At 42.9% G+C, this 20,970-nt stretch overlaps 1 protein-coding gene across 1 annotated transcript in view; it reads right to left on the bottom strand.

The window, feature by feature from the left end:
- Nucleotides 1–20,970, bottom strand: part of LOC139367677 (cilia and flagella associated protein 74) — a 45,871-nt gene that overhangs the window by 3,589 nt on the left and 21,312 nt on the right. The window contains exons 22-35 of the mRNA XM_071105961.1: nucleotides 17,268–17,396; nucleotides 10,490–10,577; nucleotides 6,706–6,879; nucleotides 6,153–6,286; nucleotides 5,770–6,046; nucleotides 5,374–5,535; nucleotides 4,903–5,063; nucleotides 3,783–3,917; nucleotides 3,481–3,593; nucleotides 3,126–3,181; nucleotides 2,089–2,208; nucleotides 1,848–2,003; nucleotides 1,484–1,625; nucleotides 1,096–1,250 (exon numbers count right to left, since the gene is read on the bottom strand). Coding sequence (XP_070962062.1) covers nucleotides 1,096–1,250; nucleotides 1,484–1,625; nucleotides 1,848–2,003; nucleotides 2,089–2,208; nucleotides 3,126–3,181; nucleotides 3,481–3,593; nucleotides 3,783–3,917; nucleotides 4,903–5,063; nucleotides 5,374–5,535; nucleotides 5,770–6,046; nucleotides 6,153–6,286; nucleotides 6,706–6,879; nucleotides 10,490–10,577; nucleotides 17,268–17,396 — 2,002 coding nt within the window. The remainder of the gene's footprint in view (nucleotides 1–1,095; nucleotides 1,251–1,483; nucleotides 1,626–1,847; nucleotides 2,004–2,088; nucleotides 2,209–3,125; nucleotides 3,182–3,480; nucleotides 3,594–3,782; nucleotides 3,918–4,902; nucleotides 5,064–5,373; nucleotides 5,536–5,769; nucleotides 6,047–6,152; nucleotides 6,287–6,705; nucleotides 6,880–10,489; nucleotides 10,578–17,267; nucleotides 17,397–20,970) is intronic.

The following is a 20,970-nucleotide window of genomic DNA, read 5'->3' as shown; positions in this document are numbered from 1 at the left end:
GTCAGTTTATCTTTAAAAACACTTTACAGTCTGAGACGGTGATTAAAATCGGAAACATCCTATGTCAATAAATCTATCTAGTTCCACTGAACTCCTGCATTAGATACCTTCTCACTCAGTGCCAACCTAATATAACAGCCTTTATCAGGAAACTGGTTCATACATTGCTCTATATTCAGCTGTGTGTGTACATGTGTGTGTGTGTACACGTGTGTGTGTGTGTGTGTGTGTGTGTGTGATGAGTGGCTTAGTAAAGTTTAATTTATTTTTTAGGCCTCACTCTCACATTGACACTGACTGCATCATCTCTTAGTAATACCACTGGGTGGTGGTGGTGAGGTTTCATTTGAACAACGCTAAATAAACATAAAAAAATAGGCAGAAGCTGCGGATCCGAAAGTGACTACTCCATCCCGCCCCCCTGGAAGCCTCTTCCCCAGAACTGAAGTTCTGAATCACGCATGCGTTTCTTTACCTCTACTTTATGCAAACATTTTTGTAGTTACCCTGCCTTCACATTTCTCACTGTCATTTGTGAATGATAACTATTCAAGTTGTACAGGTGAAACGTCCATGCAGCATCTGCATAACAACCATTTCATCTCAATCAGTTTAATGAGAATATGCATTTAGGATCTTCTTGAGTTATAAAGTGTTGTTTCGAGGTAGACTAAAGTGTTGTTTTGAATTATGTACAGTGAATTTCATTTTAGAACAGATGGTGTTAAACTGTAGCATACCTTTGTTTTGTTTCATCCAAAGCACATATTTTGCCTAATGGTGCGCGCTGTTGAGTTTTTGCAGCATGAGAGAAAAATATGACCATTCGCATAATCACCCTAAAATCTCATAAGAAATGAGGTGGTGTGTTTTGTTTCATTAAAAGGAGCACCATTTATTCATAAATGAAATTCGCCAGAGTAGCCTGTCTGGGCAGTCGAACGAGTAGAGTAGAGATAGCGTTAAGTAGAGAATCATGTGCATTAGCTATAGTGCACCACTTTTGTAATAGCACTATGTATGGAATATAGAGGCAGAAGGGTGCCATTTCAGATGCAGCCACTATGTCAGGCGAGCTGGATGATTCTGTGGTACCTTGTTCATGAGCTCCACCTTCAGTATGTCCGAGTAGTGGAGGCTCTCGTGGTCTGGCAGGAAGGTCACGGTGATGTCCTGGCTCTTTCCTGGGGCGATGGTGCCCTCTATGGGCGTCACATTGAACACACTCTGACCACTGTAGTTCTGGGTCCCTGGCCACGGGGAGGTAGAAGAAACCAATATTATTAATTCATTTAACAACAATGTTAGCTTCAGAAACAATTTAACATAATTAGATTTAATATAATGCTGCACCAGAAAACGCTAGATTTTTTAATCCAACAAATGATAGCCAACACTAACTACAGAGAATGCAACAGCTCATGGCATTAGCCCTTAGTTCTGAGTGAGAGATGTGGACATAGGTAGGATGGACTGGTCTTACCCACAGTGGAGTGTGTCTGTTCCTCTGGGCCTGGGCTGAGGAGGGCAGGGAAAGAGTCTGCTCCACTCTGGGCTTTACACCCCAGCGACAGGCTGTGCAGCAGCACAGAGAAGCGCACCGCCAGAGATGACGTGTTCTGCAGCTGAAGACAGAGGACACAGCTTTCAATATCACAACTTTGACATGGTATTGGGCGCAGTACAGGCTAAGTAGCCTGCTGCTGTAGAAGTACACAAAGTAAGCTTAGTTCGAACCAGAATGACCCATAGGAAAAGATCCTCTCTCCTGTTTCTGTAGCTTGAGGCAGCTTGATCTACAAGTACACCCCCCTGGACAAGATACTAGTTGATGCTGGCTAACTGACCTTAAAGACCTGGGAGGCTCTCTCCTTCTCCAACATGTAGCCAAAGTCCATGAGGCCACCCTGGTGGGAGGAGGTCAGAAGAGGATCCACTCCTACCCCGCATAGCGTGATCTCCAGGGTCATGTTTGGGCTGTGGATCTCCACAGTCTCGCGGTACTGTGAAAGGAGCCACAGCATCAGCTATAGGGGAGACGGCAACATGTGTGTTTGTTTTCAGGTCCATTAAGTGCGATTGACCCACCCTTTTTCCCAGTGCGGGTGTGAAGGCCAGTAACAATGTGCGTGTGGCTCCAGGACCCAGCTGTCTCAGAGCATTTAGGAGGGAGAACGGACCACTCAGGTCCAGCACTGAGGACCTCAGCTTGGCAAGGGTTAAGGAAGAGTAGTCAGGTAACAGCAATATTTCAATCCTACCTTCAAAGGGACCTGTTCAGGAGGGTGCAACGGGTGAAAGATACGCTTGTGTGGGTCCACTGTTCTGCAAGTGTTTTCTCAGATCAAGTGTAAAACGTAATTTTTTGCATCATCCCCAAAGCCAATTTTAAAAAGTAATAGTTTGACTTACTATGACTGTCATATGTGGTTGTCGTAGCTACCTTAAGATGAATGCACTAACTGTAAATCACGCTGGATAAGAGCATCGGCTAAATTAATCAAATGTACATGTTCAAGTCACTATTGTCTTGCAAAGTTAGAAGACAATCAAACTTGCTATTTTTCAACCAGTGGATCTGTGGAACAAATACGATTGTCCGCATGTAGACCAGGGAATCATGTCAGTTCTATTCATTACTTTTTTATCTGTTTCACCTCACTGAATAACCTCTGGTTTCTAGGTCTGATGTGTCTAGATTAGCCTTAAAGCTATACAATACTAGCTATATATAATGTGTGTATCAATGACACAAATAGGCCATGCGATGTTATATATTTTTTTAAATATAGGCTACATCAGCACCTTTCAACCAGCACATAGAGAAAGACTGAGGCTTCTTTTTTATTTAAATTAATCAACCCCTTTATGTTGAAAACCAATTAAATAATGAATCAAGTGGATTGATGCATGCATCATACTCAGAATGTCAACATGTTATTAGAACTGAAATAGTTTTTCATTCTGACCACCAGAATGTTTTTGTCTTAGAAAAACAGGTGGTAGAAATTCTGCAGAGGTAAAGATTCATGAATAAACCCCACTGACTTTTCTCACATAACCACAGATCATCACACTCTGGCGATCTAGGTCGTTTGTGCATGTTGTGACCCAGCAAAGGATACCTCCAAGGCTTCCTGAGAAATATTCTGAACAGTGAGCTTTTTGACCACTTTCTGTCCTAAGTGAACAAAAGAAACACAGAATTGACACAAGTAGCAATATATTCACAGGCAAGGGAAAATAGGGAAAAACTTCCAATGTCAGAATCAGACCTGGGTTCAAATAGTATTTGACATACTTTATCTGTCCTTGATTGAAATCAAAATATTAATGAACCAATAAAATTGTCCCAAAACCACAAACTCGGTCCATTTGGCACTCTGTCCACTCGCTTAAGCAAACACTCAAAGTTTCAAAAGATTTCAAATAGTATTTGATTGCAGCTCTGGTCAGAAGAATACATTTGAATGGACTGACCCACAGCCACCTGGTGGTAGTTGATGGTGGTCTGGCCATTACTGGATGCGACCACCAGGGGGGGCCTAACGGCTGGGCAATGCAGCTCCAGGTACAGCGTGTTGAAGGGGCTGCTGGGACAGAGTTACAACAACAGAGGCAGTGGGAGAAACACTTCAACCTGTTCTCTCCACATTATCCCCACTAAATGAATGTGTGTAATTGATTCATGTAAATGAAAATGGGGGGCACAGACAAATTAATATAAGGTTGGTATTGTAAATAGGATCTACATGGGAGTTGTAGTGTGTATAGTATACTACCTGCAGGATGGCTGGGCCTGGGGGTCACTCTGGGGTGGCTCTCCGTCGGACACGAAGCAAGGGATGACGTATCGACTGTAGTGCTCAGGGAAGGAGTGCAGGAGGGAGGCCCTGCCTACAGCGTACTCCTCGGATCTGCGAACCAAACAACACAAACATCACTAACTATTGACTCAATCCTAAACCTATCTTGATTGCCTCCCGAGTGGCGCAGTGGTCTATGCCACTAGAGATTCTGGGTTCAAGTCCAGGCTCTGTCGCAGCCGGGCCGCGACTGGGAGACCCATGGGGCGGTGCACAATTGGCCCAGCGTTGTCCGGGTTAGGGGAAGGTTTGGCCGACAGGGATGTCCTTGTCCCATCGTGCACTAGCGACTCCTGTGGTGGGCCGGGCGCAGTGCACGCTGACACGGTCACCAGGTGTATGGTGTTTCCTCCGACACATTGGTGCGGCTGGCTTCCGGGTTAAGTGGGCATTGTGTCAAGAAGCAGTGTGGCTTGGTTGGGTTGTGTTTCGGAGGATGCACGGCTCTCGACCTTGGCATCTCCCGAGTCCGTACAGGAGTTGCAGCGATGAGACAAGACTAACTACCAATTGGATACCACGAAAACTGTGGAGAAAAAAGGAGGGTTAAATCCCATTGACATAAATGCATAATTTGTGCAAAAATAAGTTGTCTTTGAATTTGCGTAGTTTAGGATTCCGCCCAATGCCTTTAACAGTCATTATTTCATAGAGAAGACAAAATATTACTCACTAAACGCAAAAAAGTAAACGCACTAAACACAGTGCAAGGTCTGAAGCAGATGGTTAAATGTAATGATGTCAGCTTGCAATTAACCTCTGCCTAAGTTACTTACGTTTTAACATAGAAAAGCTTTTAGGAGGAAGTTTACCTCAGAATTAAGAAAAACATTTACGGTACATTTTTGATTTGTCACTGAAATATGTAAGGGATTATCAACGAGGGGCTATGCGTTCTATGGAAAATAATACATGTACGCTCTAGAATGCCCTTCAAGCCAATCAGAAAAAAGTATTCAACAATGATGCCATGGTATAAAAATGTATGTATGCATGGTATCTAAGTGATAGTTGTGGTGGTATAGATGAGCCGTACCCTGACTGTATGTCGGCTGGGTTGGGGGCTCTGAAGGGGCTGTCTGTTTTGGGGCTGATGGACACTTTGCTGATCTTCTCCTTCAGGGTCTGCTTCACCTGGGGCCGGGCGGGGGGCGGCTTCTTGCCTTTCTGGGGGGCCGTAGGGGCCTCCCTTTTACACTGAGTTAGCATACACATACAGTACACATGAACAATAATGTGCACATACGTACACACACACATGGTCAAAGTCAAGCACATTGTATGGCATCAAGACAACATTAAAAGGATAGTTTGGGATTTTTTACTTTTTACAATTTTTATGTTTTTGTGTGCAGTTTTAAGGAAGTTGCTATCTAACGTTAGCGCAATTGCTAACTAGCATTAGCGCAATGACTTCCAGTCTTTGTGCTAAGCAGACAATATTGACCATGCAGACTCATTCAACTTTTATTAGGAGGATGGAGTGACTCCAAGAACTGAAGCTTACCAGCCCCTCCTGCTCCCCTCCCTTCCTGTTCCCCTCGGCCTTGGTAACCCTCTCTAGCTCGTGGAGGCGCAGCTCTTCGGAGCGACACAGCAGCCGCACCGCTTCTTCCCTTATGGCCTGGTCACACAACCTGGGCCTGAATGTCACCTGCACCAGGCACCTCTGCGAACACAGTAACGAACCAGTCAATGACCTAATGACGTGACCAGTCAGGTTGTTATTGCAAAATAAAACGTGTTCTCAATGGTTAAATAAAAGGTAACATAAATAAACAATGCAGTCATCAGAACAGAGTATACACTGGAATGGAGTAGAATAGAGAAACTACATAATATGCTAGGCCTCATCACATAGTGTTCAAGTAAAGTGGAAGCACACTGCTTGTTGGTAGAGTACCTGTCCAGGTAAGACCTTGCCTGTCCTGGGGGTGAGGCTAATCTCTGAGTTTTCGGGGGGAGTGAAGGCGAACAGCCGGGGGCCCACCGGGGCAACAGGGTCCCGGCCAATGCGGGGAACGGGGTGTGTGAACTCGTTGAGGCTGGTGTGTGCGTTGACCACGTGCAGCACGGCTGTGGAACAGTCACCAACCGCCGTGGCTCCGAACTGGACCAGAGAGTGAGACAGCTCTAGCGGAGGGTGCACCCCGACTGCACGACATGCCAGGGGGAAGTCTCTATAGCAACCATTGGGGAAAACACAAAAGTAATGCAGTGAAATATACTTGATAGCACTCTATTTTGTGACACGACATGGTGTAGGAAGGAACAAAACCTTGATACCTGTTAATTCCGGATTTGCAGTTGAGCTGAAAGCTGTACTCTCCTGCCTTCTTGGCGCTAAAGATCAAATCCACCTCCAAGGTTTCCAATGGGAGGAGAGTGCCGAAGCCGTCGTTGGGCTGGACCTGCACAAACTAGGAGGAGAAAAACACTGCTCAACTGCTCAGTGTTCAGGCCATCCAAACACGGTTTTGTCCTTAGTCCTGAAAATCTCCATAGGGCCGGATTAGCTATTCAGGACAGGTTTAGGTGAGATCATAAAAGTCTAAAGCCATAGCAGCAGACACAGAGTCAAATACATAGAAATATAATTCATTCTAATTAAATTGTCAGATATCTCCTGCTGGAGAGTATAGCGTAGGCCAAATTGGCATATCAGAGTAAAACCAGTAGAGTCCAAATTAATAAACAGAAGTGTTTCCTACTGATGTTTTATGATGATGACTTGATTTAGCCAAGGTGGAATAGTGGATTATAGAGATGCAAACAGCAGGAAATTAGGTCAAAGTTCAGTCCATAGGGATGCAGTCCGTCAGGCAGATGGAGGCCGTACCTGAGGTATGCTCAGAAAGCCAAAGTCCTGGGGCAGGAGGGTTAGGTTTGTGAGGTGCACGCTGGTTTTCACTGATTCGTAGATGGAGCAGTAGCCAAAGTCCACCTCTGTCCGGTCAAAGCACAGGTCAGAGGAGGTGATGACTGCATGGACCGTGAATGGAACAGGCCGGACCTGAAAGCCCAGTGAAAGAGAGTATTTCTGCCTTATTTCTGTTCTGTTTTGTAATATCCTCTTGATGTACGCAAAAATTGTGCATAACTCATATTTGGAACTTCAACTTCTATCTAGAGGTTCTTTACGATGCTTATTCATTTAAGCAGTCATGGGACCTATAAATAGAATTACATGGGTATATATGTACAATACCAGTCAAAAGTTTTGACTCCTACTCATTCAAGTTTTTTTTTTACATTGTAGAATAATAGTGACGACATCAAAACTATGAAATAACACGTATGGAATCATCTAGTAACCAAAAAAGTGTAAAACAAATCAAAATATATTTTAGATTATTCAAAGTAGCCACCCTTTGCACACTTTTGGCATTTTCTCAACCAGCTTCATGAGGTAGTCACCTGGAATGCATTTCAATGAACACGTGTGCCTTGTTAAGTTAATTTGTGGAATGTCTTTCCTTCTTAATGCGTTTGAGCCAATCAGTTGTGTTGTGACAAGGTAGGGGTGGTATACAGAAGATAGCCCTATTTGGTAAAAGAACAAGTCCATATTATGGCAAGAACAGTTCAAATAAGCAAAGAGAAATGACAGCCCATCATTACTTTAAGACATGAAGGTCACTCAATCCAGAAAATGTCAAGAACTTTGAAAGTTTCTTCAAGTGCAGTCGCAAAAACCATCAAGCGCTATGATGAAACTGGTTCTCATGAGGACCATCACAGGAAAGGAAGACCCAGAGTTACCTCTGCTGCAGAGAATAAGTTCAAAAGAGTTACCAGCCTCAGAAATTGCAGCCCAAATAAATGCTTCAGAGTTCAACAGACACATCTCAACATCAACTGTTCAGAGGAGACTGAGTGAATCAGGCCCTCATGGTCAAATTGCTGCAAAGAAACCACTACTAAAGGACACCAATAAAAATAAACATGAGTAATAGACATTAGACCGGTGGAAATCTGTCCTTTGGTCTGATGAGTCCAAATTTGAGATTTTTGGTTCCAACCACCGTGTCTTTCTGAGAAGCAGAGTAGGTGGTGCTTTGCTGGTGACAATGTCAGTGATTTATTATTCTACGATGTAGAAAATAGTAAAAATAAAGAAAAACCCAGGAATGAGTAGGCGTGTCCAAACTTTTTACAAGTACTGTATATGTTTCAATCCCAACTTGATTTAGCTAGCCTGGCACGATTAAAACAACAAAATAGTCCGAAAAGTGAAAACCCTGCCCACAAAGCCCACGGGGAAAGCTAAATCAAGTGCACCTAAAGTAATAGAATGAAAAAATAAACATTTTTGACCCAGGTGGAACAATCTGTTGTCAAGAAAAAGGAGATGAGTGTGGACTACAGGAAAAGGAGGACCGAGCACGCCCCCATTCTTGTCGACGGGGCTGTAGTGGAGCAGGTTGAGAGCTTCAAGTTCCTTGGTGTCCACATCACCAACAAACTATCGTGGTCCAAACACACCAAGACAGTCGTGAAGAAGGCACGACAAAGCCTATTCCTCCCCCTCAGGAGACTGAAAAGATTTGGCATGGGTCCTCAGATCCTCAAAAGGTTCTACAGCTGCACCATCGAGAGCTGGTTGCATCACAGCCTGGTATGGCAACTACTCGGCCTCCGACCGCAAGGCACTACAGATGGTAGTGCGTACGGCCCAGTACATCACTGGGGCCAAGCTTCCTGCCATCCAGGACCTCTATACCAGGCGGTGTCAGAGGAAGGCCCTAAAAATTGTCAGACTCTAGCCACCCTAGTCAGACTGTTCTCTCTGCTACCGCACGGCAAGCGTTACCGGAACGCCAAGTCTAGGTCCAAAAGGCTTCTTAACAGCTTCTACTCCCAAGCCATAAGATTCCTGAACAGCTAATCAAAGGGCTACCCAGACTATTTTCATTGTCGTCGTCTCCCGTCCCCTTTTACACTGCTGCTACTCTCTGTTTATTATCTATGCATAGTCACTTTAACTCTACATACATGTACATATTATCTCAATTACCTCGACTAACCGGTGCCCCCGCATATTAACTCTGTACAGATACGTAGCCTCGCTACTGTTATTTTACTGCTGCTCTTTAATTATTATATTTAATTTTTTTACTTATCTATTTTTTACTTAACACTTATGTTTCTTAAAACTGCATTTTTGGTTAAGGACTTGTAAATAAGCATTTTATTGTAAGGTCTACTACACTTGTTGTATTCGGCGCATGTGACAAATACAATTTGATGTCCTGAGAGCAGCGTTCCTACCTATGTATTAATGTCCTCCTCAGCCGTATCTGGGTGCGGCAGCTTTCCTTGTTTACCCGTTCACGCTTTCAGCACCGGACAGAGAGGGCCTGGTGGCCAGAGAGGGAGGCCTGGAAGGGAGCCAGGGTTAAGGGTTCAAGAATGGGGGCACAGCTTTGGGTCTCTGCAGGAACATCCTGCTGGCCTGCTTTTGGCTCCGTGAAAACATACTGCCTCCAAATCCTCTATGCTCCTCCCAAGTATAGGGGTGTGGGTTTAGGAGGTGGGCGAAGGGGCATGGGGGGGCAGGGAGGGTAAGGTGATGATTTGGCTGTAGGAGTGTGACTGCTGGCCAGTTTGGGGGATTTGATGACTGGGTAACACAGCACAAATGCGGCACGAGTGTTGGGTTGGAGCCTGTTTTGTGTGTTGGATTTGAGTCTGCTGTTGAGTCTCTGTGTGTGTGTGTGTGTGTGTGTGTGTGTGTGTGTGTGTGTGTGTGTCTGTGTGTGCATGTCAAAAGGAATTTAACAATCCCTGATGTACTTACTTAATACTTCACTTGGATAACTATACATTGATAAAAAACTTTTGACATAAATCAATAGGTGGTGGGATATCCAGAATAATCCCTGGAGCATCACGAATCAGTGTCTGAAAATGGAAGATAATCCCTTTATGATTTCCAGTTGTATTACGTGATCAGCAGTTTACGTGCCAAACACCCTGAATGTAACAGTTTCAGAACTGAAAGCTGAATAGAAATAATATTCTGTGAGATAAAATCTTTTTAATCTATTTTGAATCTATTTAAAAGAGCTCAAATGGAGTGGAAACAACACGAAAAACAAATAATCCAAATGATATTATGGAGACCTTTAAAACAACGTGGAATAACCTTTATGCTTGGCTCATTAGCACTCATGGAACAGTGCAGGCCTTGGGGTGGTGGATAATTTTTTAGCTTGCTACCATTAAAATGAGTTAATTTACAACCTTCAGTGCTTCTGCCCTTCATGGGGACCTGCAGAAGGTTTGCTACTTATGAATAAGTACTCAACGCTTCCCTGTGGATTGAGAGGGGCTGTTGTATTGTATGATACTTCATACTGTAGACTGCGTCCAGAATTCAATCATCACATATTGACACTTTCCACAATGGTATCTCTCGAAGGCTGTTTGTGCAGTATTTGAGGAAAACTCATCTCCCAAATTGCTTCCTTCTGCATCCCTAGCTGTGTCCCTTTTGTGGACATTTTCAACTGATAGTATCAGTGTTAGTTGACTGATACAGATTGTTTACTTTTTGTGCACTTTGAAATAACACAATTGAATTCTTGCCTGTAAGTTTAGAGCTTAACAGTGCAACAAACCTGATCAGCCACTTGCACTGTCAAGGGGACTTCCAGCACTCCTGTTTCACTGTCAAAAAACGTTTTTGCATCCTCGAACAAGGAACGTCTAGGGGGGGGGAAGAACAGGGTAGTGGGTATAAGAATACAGGAAATCATTATACTGTACATTAACTCAGCAATATGACACCATCATGCACAGCGTGGCAACTTCCTGCTCATGAACAACCACAATCTGTCAAGGCTGCTACTATTGGGAAGAGCCAATGCTAGCAGTCTTGTTAGATTATAATTATGTTGTTGACTTCTGTAAGTCGCCCCACCGTGTATGTCATATTTCAGAGTTTACCTTCAAACATTACATCAGCAAATATGTCCCAGCCCTCAACAACTGGGAAAATTCTCAGTGCGAGGGATAGAGAGAGCCCATGGAGGAAAACCTTCAGCGTTTCACTGTAAACCAACACGACTATCCCCCGTTTAGATCTGTAGAACCACCAGGGAAGGCAAGAGAGCACGCCTCCACACTACTGTGGGCTGTAGCCATGGTGATGTTCGGCATAAGTACACATCAAAGAGGGCTTGCAGTCATACACAGAGCTTATGTAAAGCACTAGCTCAATCAATACCCTAGGTGGAGAGCTGCTCTCGTGAGAACTGCCACCTCTCTACTACTACGCAGCCAATACTTGATTAGCATGAAAACAACAGTCAGATGCCAATCCACAGTGGATCCACAGTGAGCAGCACAAACCCAGCTCACTCCCTACTCCTCTCTCTCCCTGTTTGGTAATGCTGGCTCTATGAAGGCATGAGAGCTAATGCTGCCAGTGTCAGAGGGTTTAAAGCAATTTAAGAGGGATTTCCAGATGTCAGAGGTTTTCCAAATGAATACAAAGCTCTGGAAGTGACGCCCAATGCTTCCAACAAATCTGTCAGAGCCTAGGGAAAAGGCGTGTTTCATAATTACGATCTTACAGCAAATCAGTGTTGTATTTCAACCAGCTCGGATGTACAGATGTTGGATCTTATATTTTACCAGTTTCTCACAGCAGGAAAATAATCCTGCAGCAACAGGAAATGTGAATTATTGTGTGAATTCTAATTAATGTACACTTTTTTACGGGTTAAAACACATTTTTTGTTCGGGGAAATTAAGTCTGACATATTAAAGTGGAAATGAAACTTTAGAAGACTTTTAAAACCTTGAATACACTACACCTCTGCATTTCCTGCAACAAAAGGGTGATCAAATTAAGATTCTTCATCTGTACTATATGACATTTACAACAAAACAGAGAAGCGAACATGTCTCAATTGTCTCAATTGTATCTCAATCCCTCAATGACAGAAGGGGGAATTATTTTGGGGAGTTGTTTGGAAGCCCTTGTGTTCTCTGCTAATATAATCTCTGCTGGAGAGTCACTCTTGAACTAGCTTGGCAGGGTAGAGTGAAAAAGCCTGGCGGGATGTCGCCAGACCCATATGCTGCTGAGGGGAAATGTGCGGTTGGATGAGGTTTTCAAGTTTTTGGCATCCCGCAATTTTACCTCATGCTGCACTCGGCAACCAGTTTATCCACCATTTCTCTCCTCCAAATCTTACCCAAATAACACTATGCACATGTAGTCTTCAACAAGATAATGAATTATAAGAGAACTTAAAAGGTAACTTCTAAAATAAAGGAAACACCAACATAAAGTGTCTTAAAAGCGCGTTGGGCCACCGCGAGCCACCAGGACAGTTTCAATGCACCTCGGCATAAATTCTACAAGTGTCTGGAACGCTACTGGAAGGATGCGACGCATTCTTCCACCAGAATATCCATTATTTGGTGTTCTGTTGATGGTGGTGGAAAACGCAGTCTCAGGCACCACTCCAGAATCTCCCATAAAGTGTTCAATTGGGTTGAGATCTGGTGACACACACACACACACACACACACACACCCTTAAAACCCCTATGCTCCTTTGAGACCCCTCTTTCAAAGTCACTGAGATCTCTTCTTCTAGCCGTGGTAGGCAAAATAATGGGCAACTGGGCATTTTTAAACATGACCCTAAGCATGATGGGATGTTAATTGCTTAATTAACTCAGGAACCACATCTGTGTGGAAGCACCTGCTTTCAATATACATTGTATCCCTCATTTACTCAAGTGTTTCCTTTATTTTGGCAGTTACCTATAGACCTACACTGAATAGTTGTACCTGTGGTGCTTAGAAAGCAATGCTTGTGTATAAACCAATGACATTATTCATTATATTATCCTCACATAAGCAGTCAAAGACCAAGGTGGCATTTCAGCGAACATTTCATTGGCATCTGCCTGAGTCACAACACAAGTGGCAGAAAGATCCTGTTGGAGTCATTTTGTGTCACTGCTTAAAACTTGGAAAGTCTAAAACGCAATAAGCTGTGGACCACCTTTAATCCTGACAGTGGAAGGCTCAGCAGACTGACAGAGAGTGAGAGTGAGAGTGTGAGCGAGCGAGCGAGCGAGAGAGAGTCAGAGATCCATCAGTCTCTGTCAGCGGAATACTGTCTAACTTTGGGACAACGTTCGTGCTATACAGTGGTTTAAACTTTAGGCTACCTGAGAAAAGGCAGCAGAGTATGTTTAAAAAAATATATCCCTATTCAAAATGGGCTCCTGCTTGACTTTCACATTAAACAGTGATTATGAACAAGGATTACAAAATGGATTAAAGAAGATTAGGGAATTTCTCATCATCACATTTAGGAAAAGGAGGAAAAACACCCTTGACAACTGACATCCCCCCTCAAAAAATATTATTGAAAATATATATTTTTCCTTCCCTGTAACTCATGTACAGTAACATTTATGTATGTTAGTGATGTAGACCAGTAAATGATGCACTGCTTGGTGAAAGCAGCAGCTCTGTAAAATGTAATCTGAGTCAATCTGGGTAAATCAAGAGTAATCTCCCTTTTACCAGACTGAGCTGACTAGTTGACCGGACGAGCTGGGCAACATCTCCCACAGATTAGACCTAAACCATTTATGATCCAGAACAGGTCCCTGTTCAATCAAATCCGCTGACCATGGCCCGTATTCACAAAGCTCCTCACAGTAGTTGTGCTGATGTAGGATCAGATCCCCCCCTGTTAATATGATCATTTTCATTATCTAGCTAAAAGGAAAAAACGATCGTAGTATATTGAGTACATAAAAAACTGGATTTAGCTATCAATATCTGCCCTAATACTATATAAAAAAAGGATATTTATCCCCACAATAAACTGCTATAAGAGTTGATCTACTGCTATGTATTATTTGGTTGGTCTGGGTATGTACTGTAAAGACAAAGAGAGATGATAGAGAGACAAAGAAATAGAGAGAGAGCGAGACAGACAGAAAGCGAGAAAGAGACATTTCTAGGACTGTGGAGGATTCCGAACTCTCTGTAGCCTGAGGGCGATCCATCTGTGGTTCAGGAGTGTACACTACATTTACACTTGCAGTCAGAATCTATTGGAGAAGAGGCAGAGGCAGAGATAAACGGCCGTCTGAAGAATATGTAACAAATGACTTATCTAGCAGTAAGATGAAACAGCCCTGCCTGCCTTCCTGCCTTTGTGTGTGATGAGGCCAACCTACGGAAGCTTCTCACACGGAACTTACTGCCACGGTTCTAGCAGTACCAGAGCTGCCAGTTTGGATGTCGCATAGTCACGAACGGCTTAAGACAAAAGAAATACACACACAGACACATAGAATCTAGAAATAATACCGCAAATCAAAATTGGAGCTGATGCATCATACAACCCCCGCCCACCAGTTGCAGACCGTTGCTGTGCTAGTCGTGACAGCCTAGCTAGAGTATGTGCTTGAGAGAAGGTATGTTTTTGTTAACACCAGAGTGTGATATTTTCCAAACTTTTTGTATCTGGCTGGATTTCCTGTCTGCTGAGGCTCTCTTTAGGAGTTTAGAGCATGTTAAGGATTACAGTGTTCTCCAAGAGACCTCAGAATGGGGCTTTGTGCGTCGGCCCAGACCGTTATGTAACTAAGCCCTGTACTGGATACGCAATCAGGTCTTCTACTGCTGGATGGGTGGATGGAGGAATAAGGTCAGAGAGAGAAAGTGAGAGAGAAAAACAGAGAAAGTAGGGGGGAGAGTGAGTGATCAGAGAGAAAAAGAGAGAGATGTTGAGAGACAGAAGGAGAGGAGGGGCATGCCTCCCGCCACAGCATGGCAGCAGTAATGCTCTCTCCCCTTAATCCTGGTTTAAAACCTCTCTCTGATTCACTAAGGCAGATTATTGTCATTTCCCACTTCCCCTCCAGCCCTCCGGAGTCGAGGCATCCGATATGCCATTAACTTTTGTCAGGTAAAACCTCCCTCATCTTCCACTGCCATCAGTAGACCTGAAATCTTCTTAGCTATGAATATGCCAAAAAAACAAGGTAGGCGTGAACGGGAACTCTCGCCCCCTCTCCGCAGCGTTCTCTACTCCTCTCATCCATGTACTGAAGGTCGTCTTCCCTGTTCCCCTGGTGCTCAAACTGCAGCTCAACTCAGCCTCACCGTCCTAAAAATAGCCCACCCATCCTTCCAGAAATTACCATGTCCTTCAAAGTCATTAAAAAACATTATCAGAAGCCTTCACGGCACTCCATTTCTGTGTTGGGAGCGATTTGCACTTCGCAGTGCGCTGTTTAATTGGTGAAGATGATGGAGGACATGTTTCATAATTGTAACTGCTGGCAGTGACAAGATTTTTTGGTCATTAGTGTTTCCATTAAACTGAAGTTCAATTCCATTACTTAAAGAAACCGGTCCACCACTTAAAATTACCAGGTAAACTGCCTCCAGTTTCAGAATAAGAGAAACAGTAAAACAAAGATAAGGCAGGCTAAATTGAATCTGGTCTGAAATATTCACACCATGATTTTAGAGTACGGTAAAGCATTCTGAACATACATATACAGTGCCTTGCGAAAGTATTCGGCCCCCTTGAACTTTGCGACCTTTTGCCACATTTCAGTCTTCAAACATAAAGATATAAAACTGTATTTTTTTGTGAAGAATCAACAACAAGTGGGACACAATCATGAAGTGGAACGACATTTATTGGATATTTCAAACTTTTTTAACAAATCAAAAACTGAAAAATTGGGCGTGCAAAATTATTCAGCCCCTTTACTTTCAGTGCAGCAAACTCTCTCCAGAAGTTCAGTGAGGATCTCTGAATGATCCAATGTTGACTTAAATGACTAATGATGATAAATACAATCCACCTGTGTGTAATCAAGTCTCCGTATAAATGCACCTGCACTGTGATAGTCTCAGAGGTCCGTTAAAAGCGCAGAGAGCATCATGAAGAACAAGGAACACACCAGGCAGGTCCGAGATACTGTTGTGAAGAAGTTTAAAGCCGGATTTGGATACAAAAAGATTTCCCAAGCTTTAAACATCCCAAGGAGCACTGTGCAAGCGATAATATTGAAATGGAAGGAGTATCAGACCACTGCAAATCTACCAAGACCTGGCCGTCCCTCTAAACTTTCAGCTCATACAAGGAGAAGACTGATCAGAGATGCAGCCAAGAGGCCCATGATCACTCTGGATGAACTGCAGAGATCTACAGCTGAGGTGGGAGACTCTGTCCATAGGACAACAATCAGTCGTATATTGCACAAATCTGGCCTTTATGGAAGAGTGGCAAGAAGAAAGCCATTTCTTAAAGATATCCATAAAAAGTGTCGTTTAAAGTTTGCCACGAGCCACCTGGGAGACACACCAAACATGTGGAAGAAGGTGCTCTGGTCAGATGAAACCAAAATTGAACTTTTTGGCAACAATGCAAAACGTTATGTTTGGCGTAAAAGCAACACAGCTGAACACACCATCCCCACTGTCAAACATGGTGGTGGCAGCATCATGGTTTGGGCCTGCTTTTCTTCAGCAGGGACAGGGAAGATGGTTAAAATTGATGGGAAGATGGATGGAGCCAAATACAGGGCCATTCTGGAAGAATGATGGAGTCTGCAAAAGACCTGAGACTGGGACGGAGATTTGTCTTCCAACAAGACAATGATCCAAAACATAAAGCAAAATCTACAATAGAATGGTTCAAAAATAAACATATCCAGGTGTTAGAATGGCCAGGTCAAAGTCCAGACCTGAATCCAATCGAGAATATGTGGAAAGAACTGAAAACTGCTGTTCACAAATGCTCTCCATCCAACCTCACTGAGCTCGAGCTGTTTTGCAAGGAGGAATGGGAAAAAAATTCAGTCTCTCGATGTGCAAAACTGATAGAGACATACCCCAAGCGACTTACAGCTGTAATCGCAGCAAAAGGTGGCGCTACAAAGTATTAACTTAAGGGGGCTGAATAATTTTGCACGCCCAATTTTTCAGTTTTTGATTTGTTAAAAAAGTTTGAAATATCCAATAAATGTCGTTCCACTTCATGATTGTGTCCCACTTGTTGTTGATTCTTCACAAAAAAATACAGTTTTATATCTTTATGTTTGAAGCCTGAAATGTGGCAAAAGGTAGCAAAGTTCAAGGGGGCCGAATACTTTCGCAAGGCACTGTATAAACCCTTCACATACAGTATAACACACTTTCAGCATGCTGTATGACAATCCAATCCATTATCATTGTATTAACTAGGCACCAAACGGAAGAAAACAGACAAACAGGGAGGGACGACCTGAAGTTGTCCAGTAAGAAATGCTTGTTTCTGTTTTTCTTTGCAAAGCATTTTGCTAGATTTTGCTACTGTGTGTACTATGATTCTGGTGTTAGTATCTGTGTGGTTACCTGGGCAGGAACTTAAGCTTAGCGTTGAAGCTGGACCTGGCCTGGATGTAGCCGGTCTTAGGCAGGATCTCCATGTGGTTCCTCAGCTCCGGACACACCTTGAATGTCAGCCGAAGAGCTGTGCTCGCTCTGCAATACAACAGACAACAGCGCTGTTTGGTTAGGCCCTGTACTAGTTAGTTAGGGCTGCTAACTCAACGGAGAGCCTATTTAACAAGTTAGGGTGGTGTTATGTCTATTACACAACAGGTTTCACCAAGCTACTGCTCAAGATGGCATCCATCAGTTTATGTGATTTGTAGTATACATTTGACATGCTTCGACACTAAATTAAGAGGACCCTCACGAAGCAAATTTAAAGGTGAGTGTACTTTACACAACAGACTCCCAGGATGTCCCCTTGTTACAATGTAGATATTTGACGAGGAAGTCGGAGAGGGGATCATGAGTGTGTAAAGGAACATGAACACAAATTGTCTGGTAGGTACTGCTGCAATGTACTCATGTCCTCGTCTCCCAGCCGATAATTTAGGTGACCCAATTTCAGGGGGATCCAACAGATGGTTGTGTCGGTGGTGAGAAGCCTCCCTCTGTAGCTGTGGTGATATAAATGGATCACTACCCAGGGAATTCTCCACGCACGGCCAACGACACACACACACACACACACACACACACACGAGCTCCCATCTCAACAGCTACACTTAATGACTCACGCTCGTTGGAAGAGCTGTGCAGTCAGTTTTTTCCATCACATCCAGTATACAGAAGTGAGACCACTGAATGGTGGAAGTGTTGAACCCCCAAAGAAATTGATTCAATAGAGGTGCCGAATGGGTGCGCTCATTCCTTTTTCCGACGCCTAAATGAAGTGATCCACTTTGAATAGGGGGTCAAACAGATGGCTCTTCTCCCGGAGGCAAGGACACTCAGGGGTGTCGGAGTGGCCGTCTTTACCTGAGCAAAACGACAACCTTTAAACTGCTGTCCCAGGAATTCAGAGACATATAATCAATTAAGGCCATTTGTTGGATATTAATTGGATAGGGCAGTCTAGTGAACTCATCATTTGCGGGTAAAAGCAGAGACATATGAAGAGATCTCTACAGTGCCTTCAGAAAGTATTCACACCCCTTGACTTTTTCCACGTTGTGTTAGAGCCTGAATTAATTTTCATACCAACACAAATCTTTCAAATCTACACAAATGATCAATATAAATCCACAAGATAGAGGATTAGCTGATAGGCTGCAGAGAAGCCAGGTGTGTCATTGTGCATGAAAGAACACTGAAGACACGCAGCTCAAAAAGCTCCCCTATTGATTTTGTTTAGGGACAATAAAATTATCCTACAGAATGTATTCACACCCCTTGACCTTTTCCTCATTTTGTTGTGTTACAGCCTGAATTTAAAATGTATTATATTTAGATGTTTTGTTCAGTGGCCTAGAATAAAATACCCCATAATGTTAAAGTGGAATTATGTTTTTTGAATAGTTTTACAAATTAATTAAAAATCAAAAGCTAAAATGTCTTGAGTCAATAAGTATTCAACCCCTTTGTTATGGCATGCCTAAATAAGTTCAGGAGTATACATGTGCTTAACAAGTCACATAATATGTTTCATGGACTCACTCTGTGTGCAATAATAGTGTTTAACATGATTTGTATGACTACCTCATCTCTGTACCCCACACATACAATTATCAATCTGTAAGCTCCCTCAGTCGAGCAGTGAATTTCAAACACAGATTTAACCACAAAGACCAGGGAGGTTTTCCAATGCCTTGCAAAGAAGGGCACCTATTGGTGGAACAAAAAAAGCAGACATTGAATATGCCCTTGTGCATGGTTAAGTTATTAATTACACTTTAGGTGGTGTATTAATACATCCAGTCACTACAAAGATACAGGTGTCATTTCTAACTCAGTTGCCGGAGAGGAAGGAAACCGCTCATGGATTTCACCACGAGGCCAAAGGTGACTTTAAAACAGTTACAGAGTTTAATGGCTGTGATAGGAGAAAACTGAGGATGGATCAACAACATTGTAGTTACTCTACAATACTAACCTAAATGACAGAGTGAAAAGAAGGAAGCCTGTACAGAATAAAAATATTCCAAAACATGCATCCTGTTTGCAAAAAGGCATTAAAGTAGAACTGCAAGAAAATGTGGCAAAGATGTCCTGAATACAAAGTGTTATGTTTGGGTTAAATCCAAAACAACACATAACTGAGTACCACTCTAATATTTGAAGCATGGTGGTGGCTGCATCATGTTATTGGTATGCTTGACATCGGGATGGACTAAGGAGTTTTTTTTTAGGATAAAAATAAACAGAATAGAGCTAAGCAGAGGAAAAATCCTAAAGGAAAACCTGGTTCAGTCTGCTTTCAAACAGACACTGGGAGACAAATTAACTTTACAGCAGGACAACAACCTACAACACAAGGCCAAATATACACTGGAGTTGCTTAACAACAGGACACTGAATGTTCCTGAGTGGCCTAGTTACAGTTTTGACTGAAATCGGCTTGAAAATCTATGGCAAGACTTGAAAATGGCTGTCTAGCAATGATCAACAACCGACTTGACAGAGCTTGAGGAATTAAAAAAGAATAATGTACAAATATTGTACAATCCAGGTATGCAAAGCTCTTAGAGACCCAGAAAGAATCACAGCTGTAATCACTGCCAAAGGTGCTTCTACAAAGTATTGACTCAGGGGTGTGAGTACTTATGTAAATTAGATATTTCTGAAATTGTTGCAATACATTTGCAACAATTTCTAAAATCACTTTATGGGATATTGTGTGTAGATTATTATTATGTGGTATTGTGTGTAGATGGATGAGAGAAAAAAAATATTGAATTCAGGCTCAAACACAACAAAATGTGTAATTAATACTTTCTGAAGGCACTGCATGTACAGTGCATCCGGAAAGTGTTCAGACCCCTTCACTTTTTCCACATTTTGCTTATTATTATTTATTAAATTCATTGTTTTCCTCATCAATCGACACACAATACCCCGTAATGACAAAGCGAAAACAGGTTTTTAGATTTTTTGGCAAATTTGGCAAAAAAAACTATTAAGTATTCAGACCCTTTGCTAAGAGACTCAAAATTGAGCGCTGGTGAATCCTGTTTCCATTGACCATCCTTGAGATGTTTCTACAACTTGATTGGAGTCCACCTGTGATATATTCAATTGATTGGACATGATTTGGAAAGGCACACATCTGTCTATATAAGATCCCACAGTTGACAGTCACAGCAAAAACCAAGCCATGAGGTCGAAGTAATTGTCCGTAGAGCTCCGAGACAGGATTGTGTCGAGGCACAGATCTGGGGAAAGGTACCAAAGAATTTCTGCAGTATTAAAGGTCCCCAAGAACACAGTGGCCTCCATCATTCTTAAATGGAAGAAGTTTGGAACCACCAAGACACTGACTAGAGCTGGCCGCCCAGACAAACTAAGCAATCGAGGGAGAAGGGCCTTGGTCAGGGAGGTGACCCAAGAACCCAATGGTCACTCTGACAGAGCTCTAGAGTTCCTCTGTGGAGATGGGAGAACCTTCCAGAAGGACAACCATCTCTGCAGCACTCCACCAATCAGGCCTTTATGGTGGAATGGCCAGATGAAAGCCACTCCTCAGTAAAAAGGCACATGACAGCCCACTTGGAGTTTTCCAAAAGGC

The sequence above is a fragment of the Oncorhynchus clarkii genome, chromosome 16 (assembly GCF_045791955.1).
Source record: "Oncorhynchus clarkii lewisi isolate Uvic-CL-2024 chromosome 16, UVic_Ocla_1.0, whole genome shotgun sequence".
NCBI classification, from domain to species: domain Eukaryota; kingdom Metazoa; phylum Chordata; class Actinopteri; order Salmoniformes; family Salmonidae; genus Oncorhynchus; species Oncorhynchus clarkii.
This window is presented reverse-complemented; position numbering and strand designations above follow the sequence as displayed.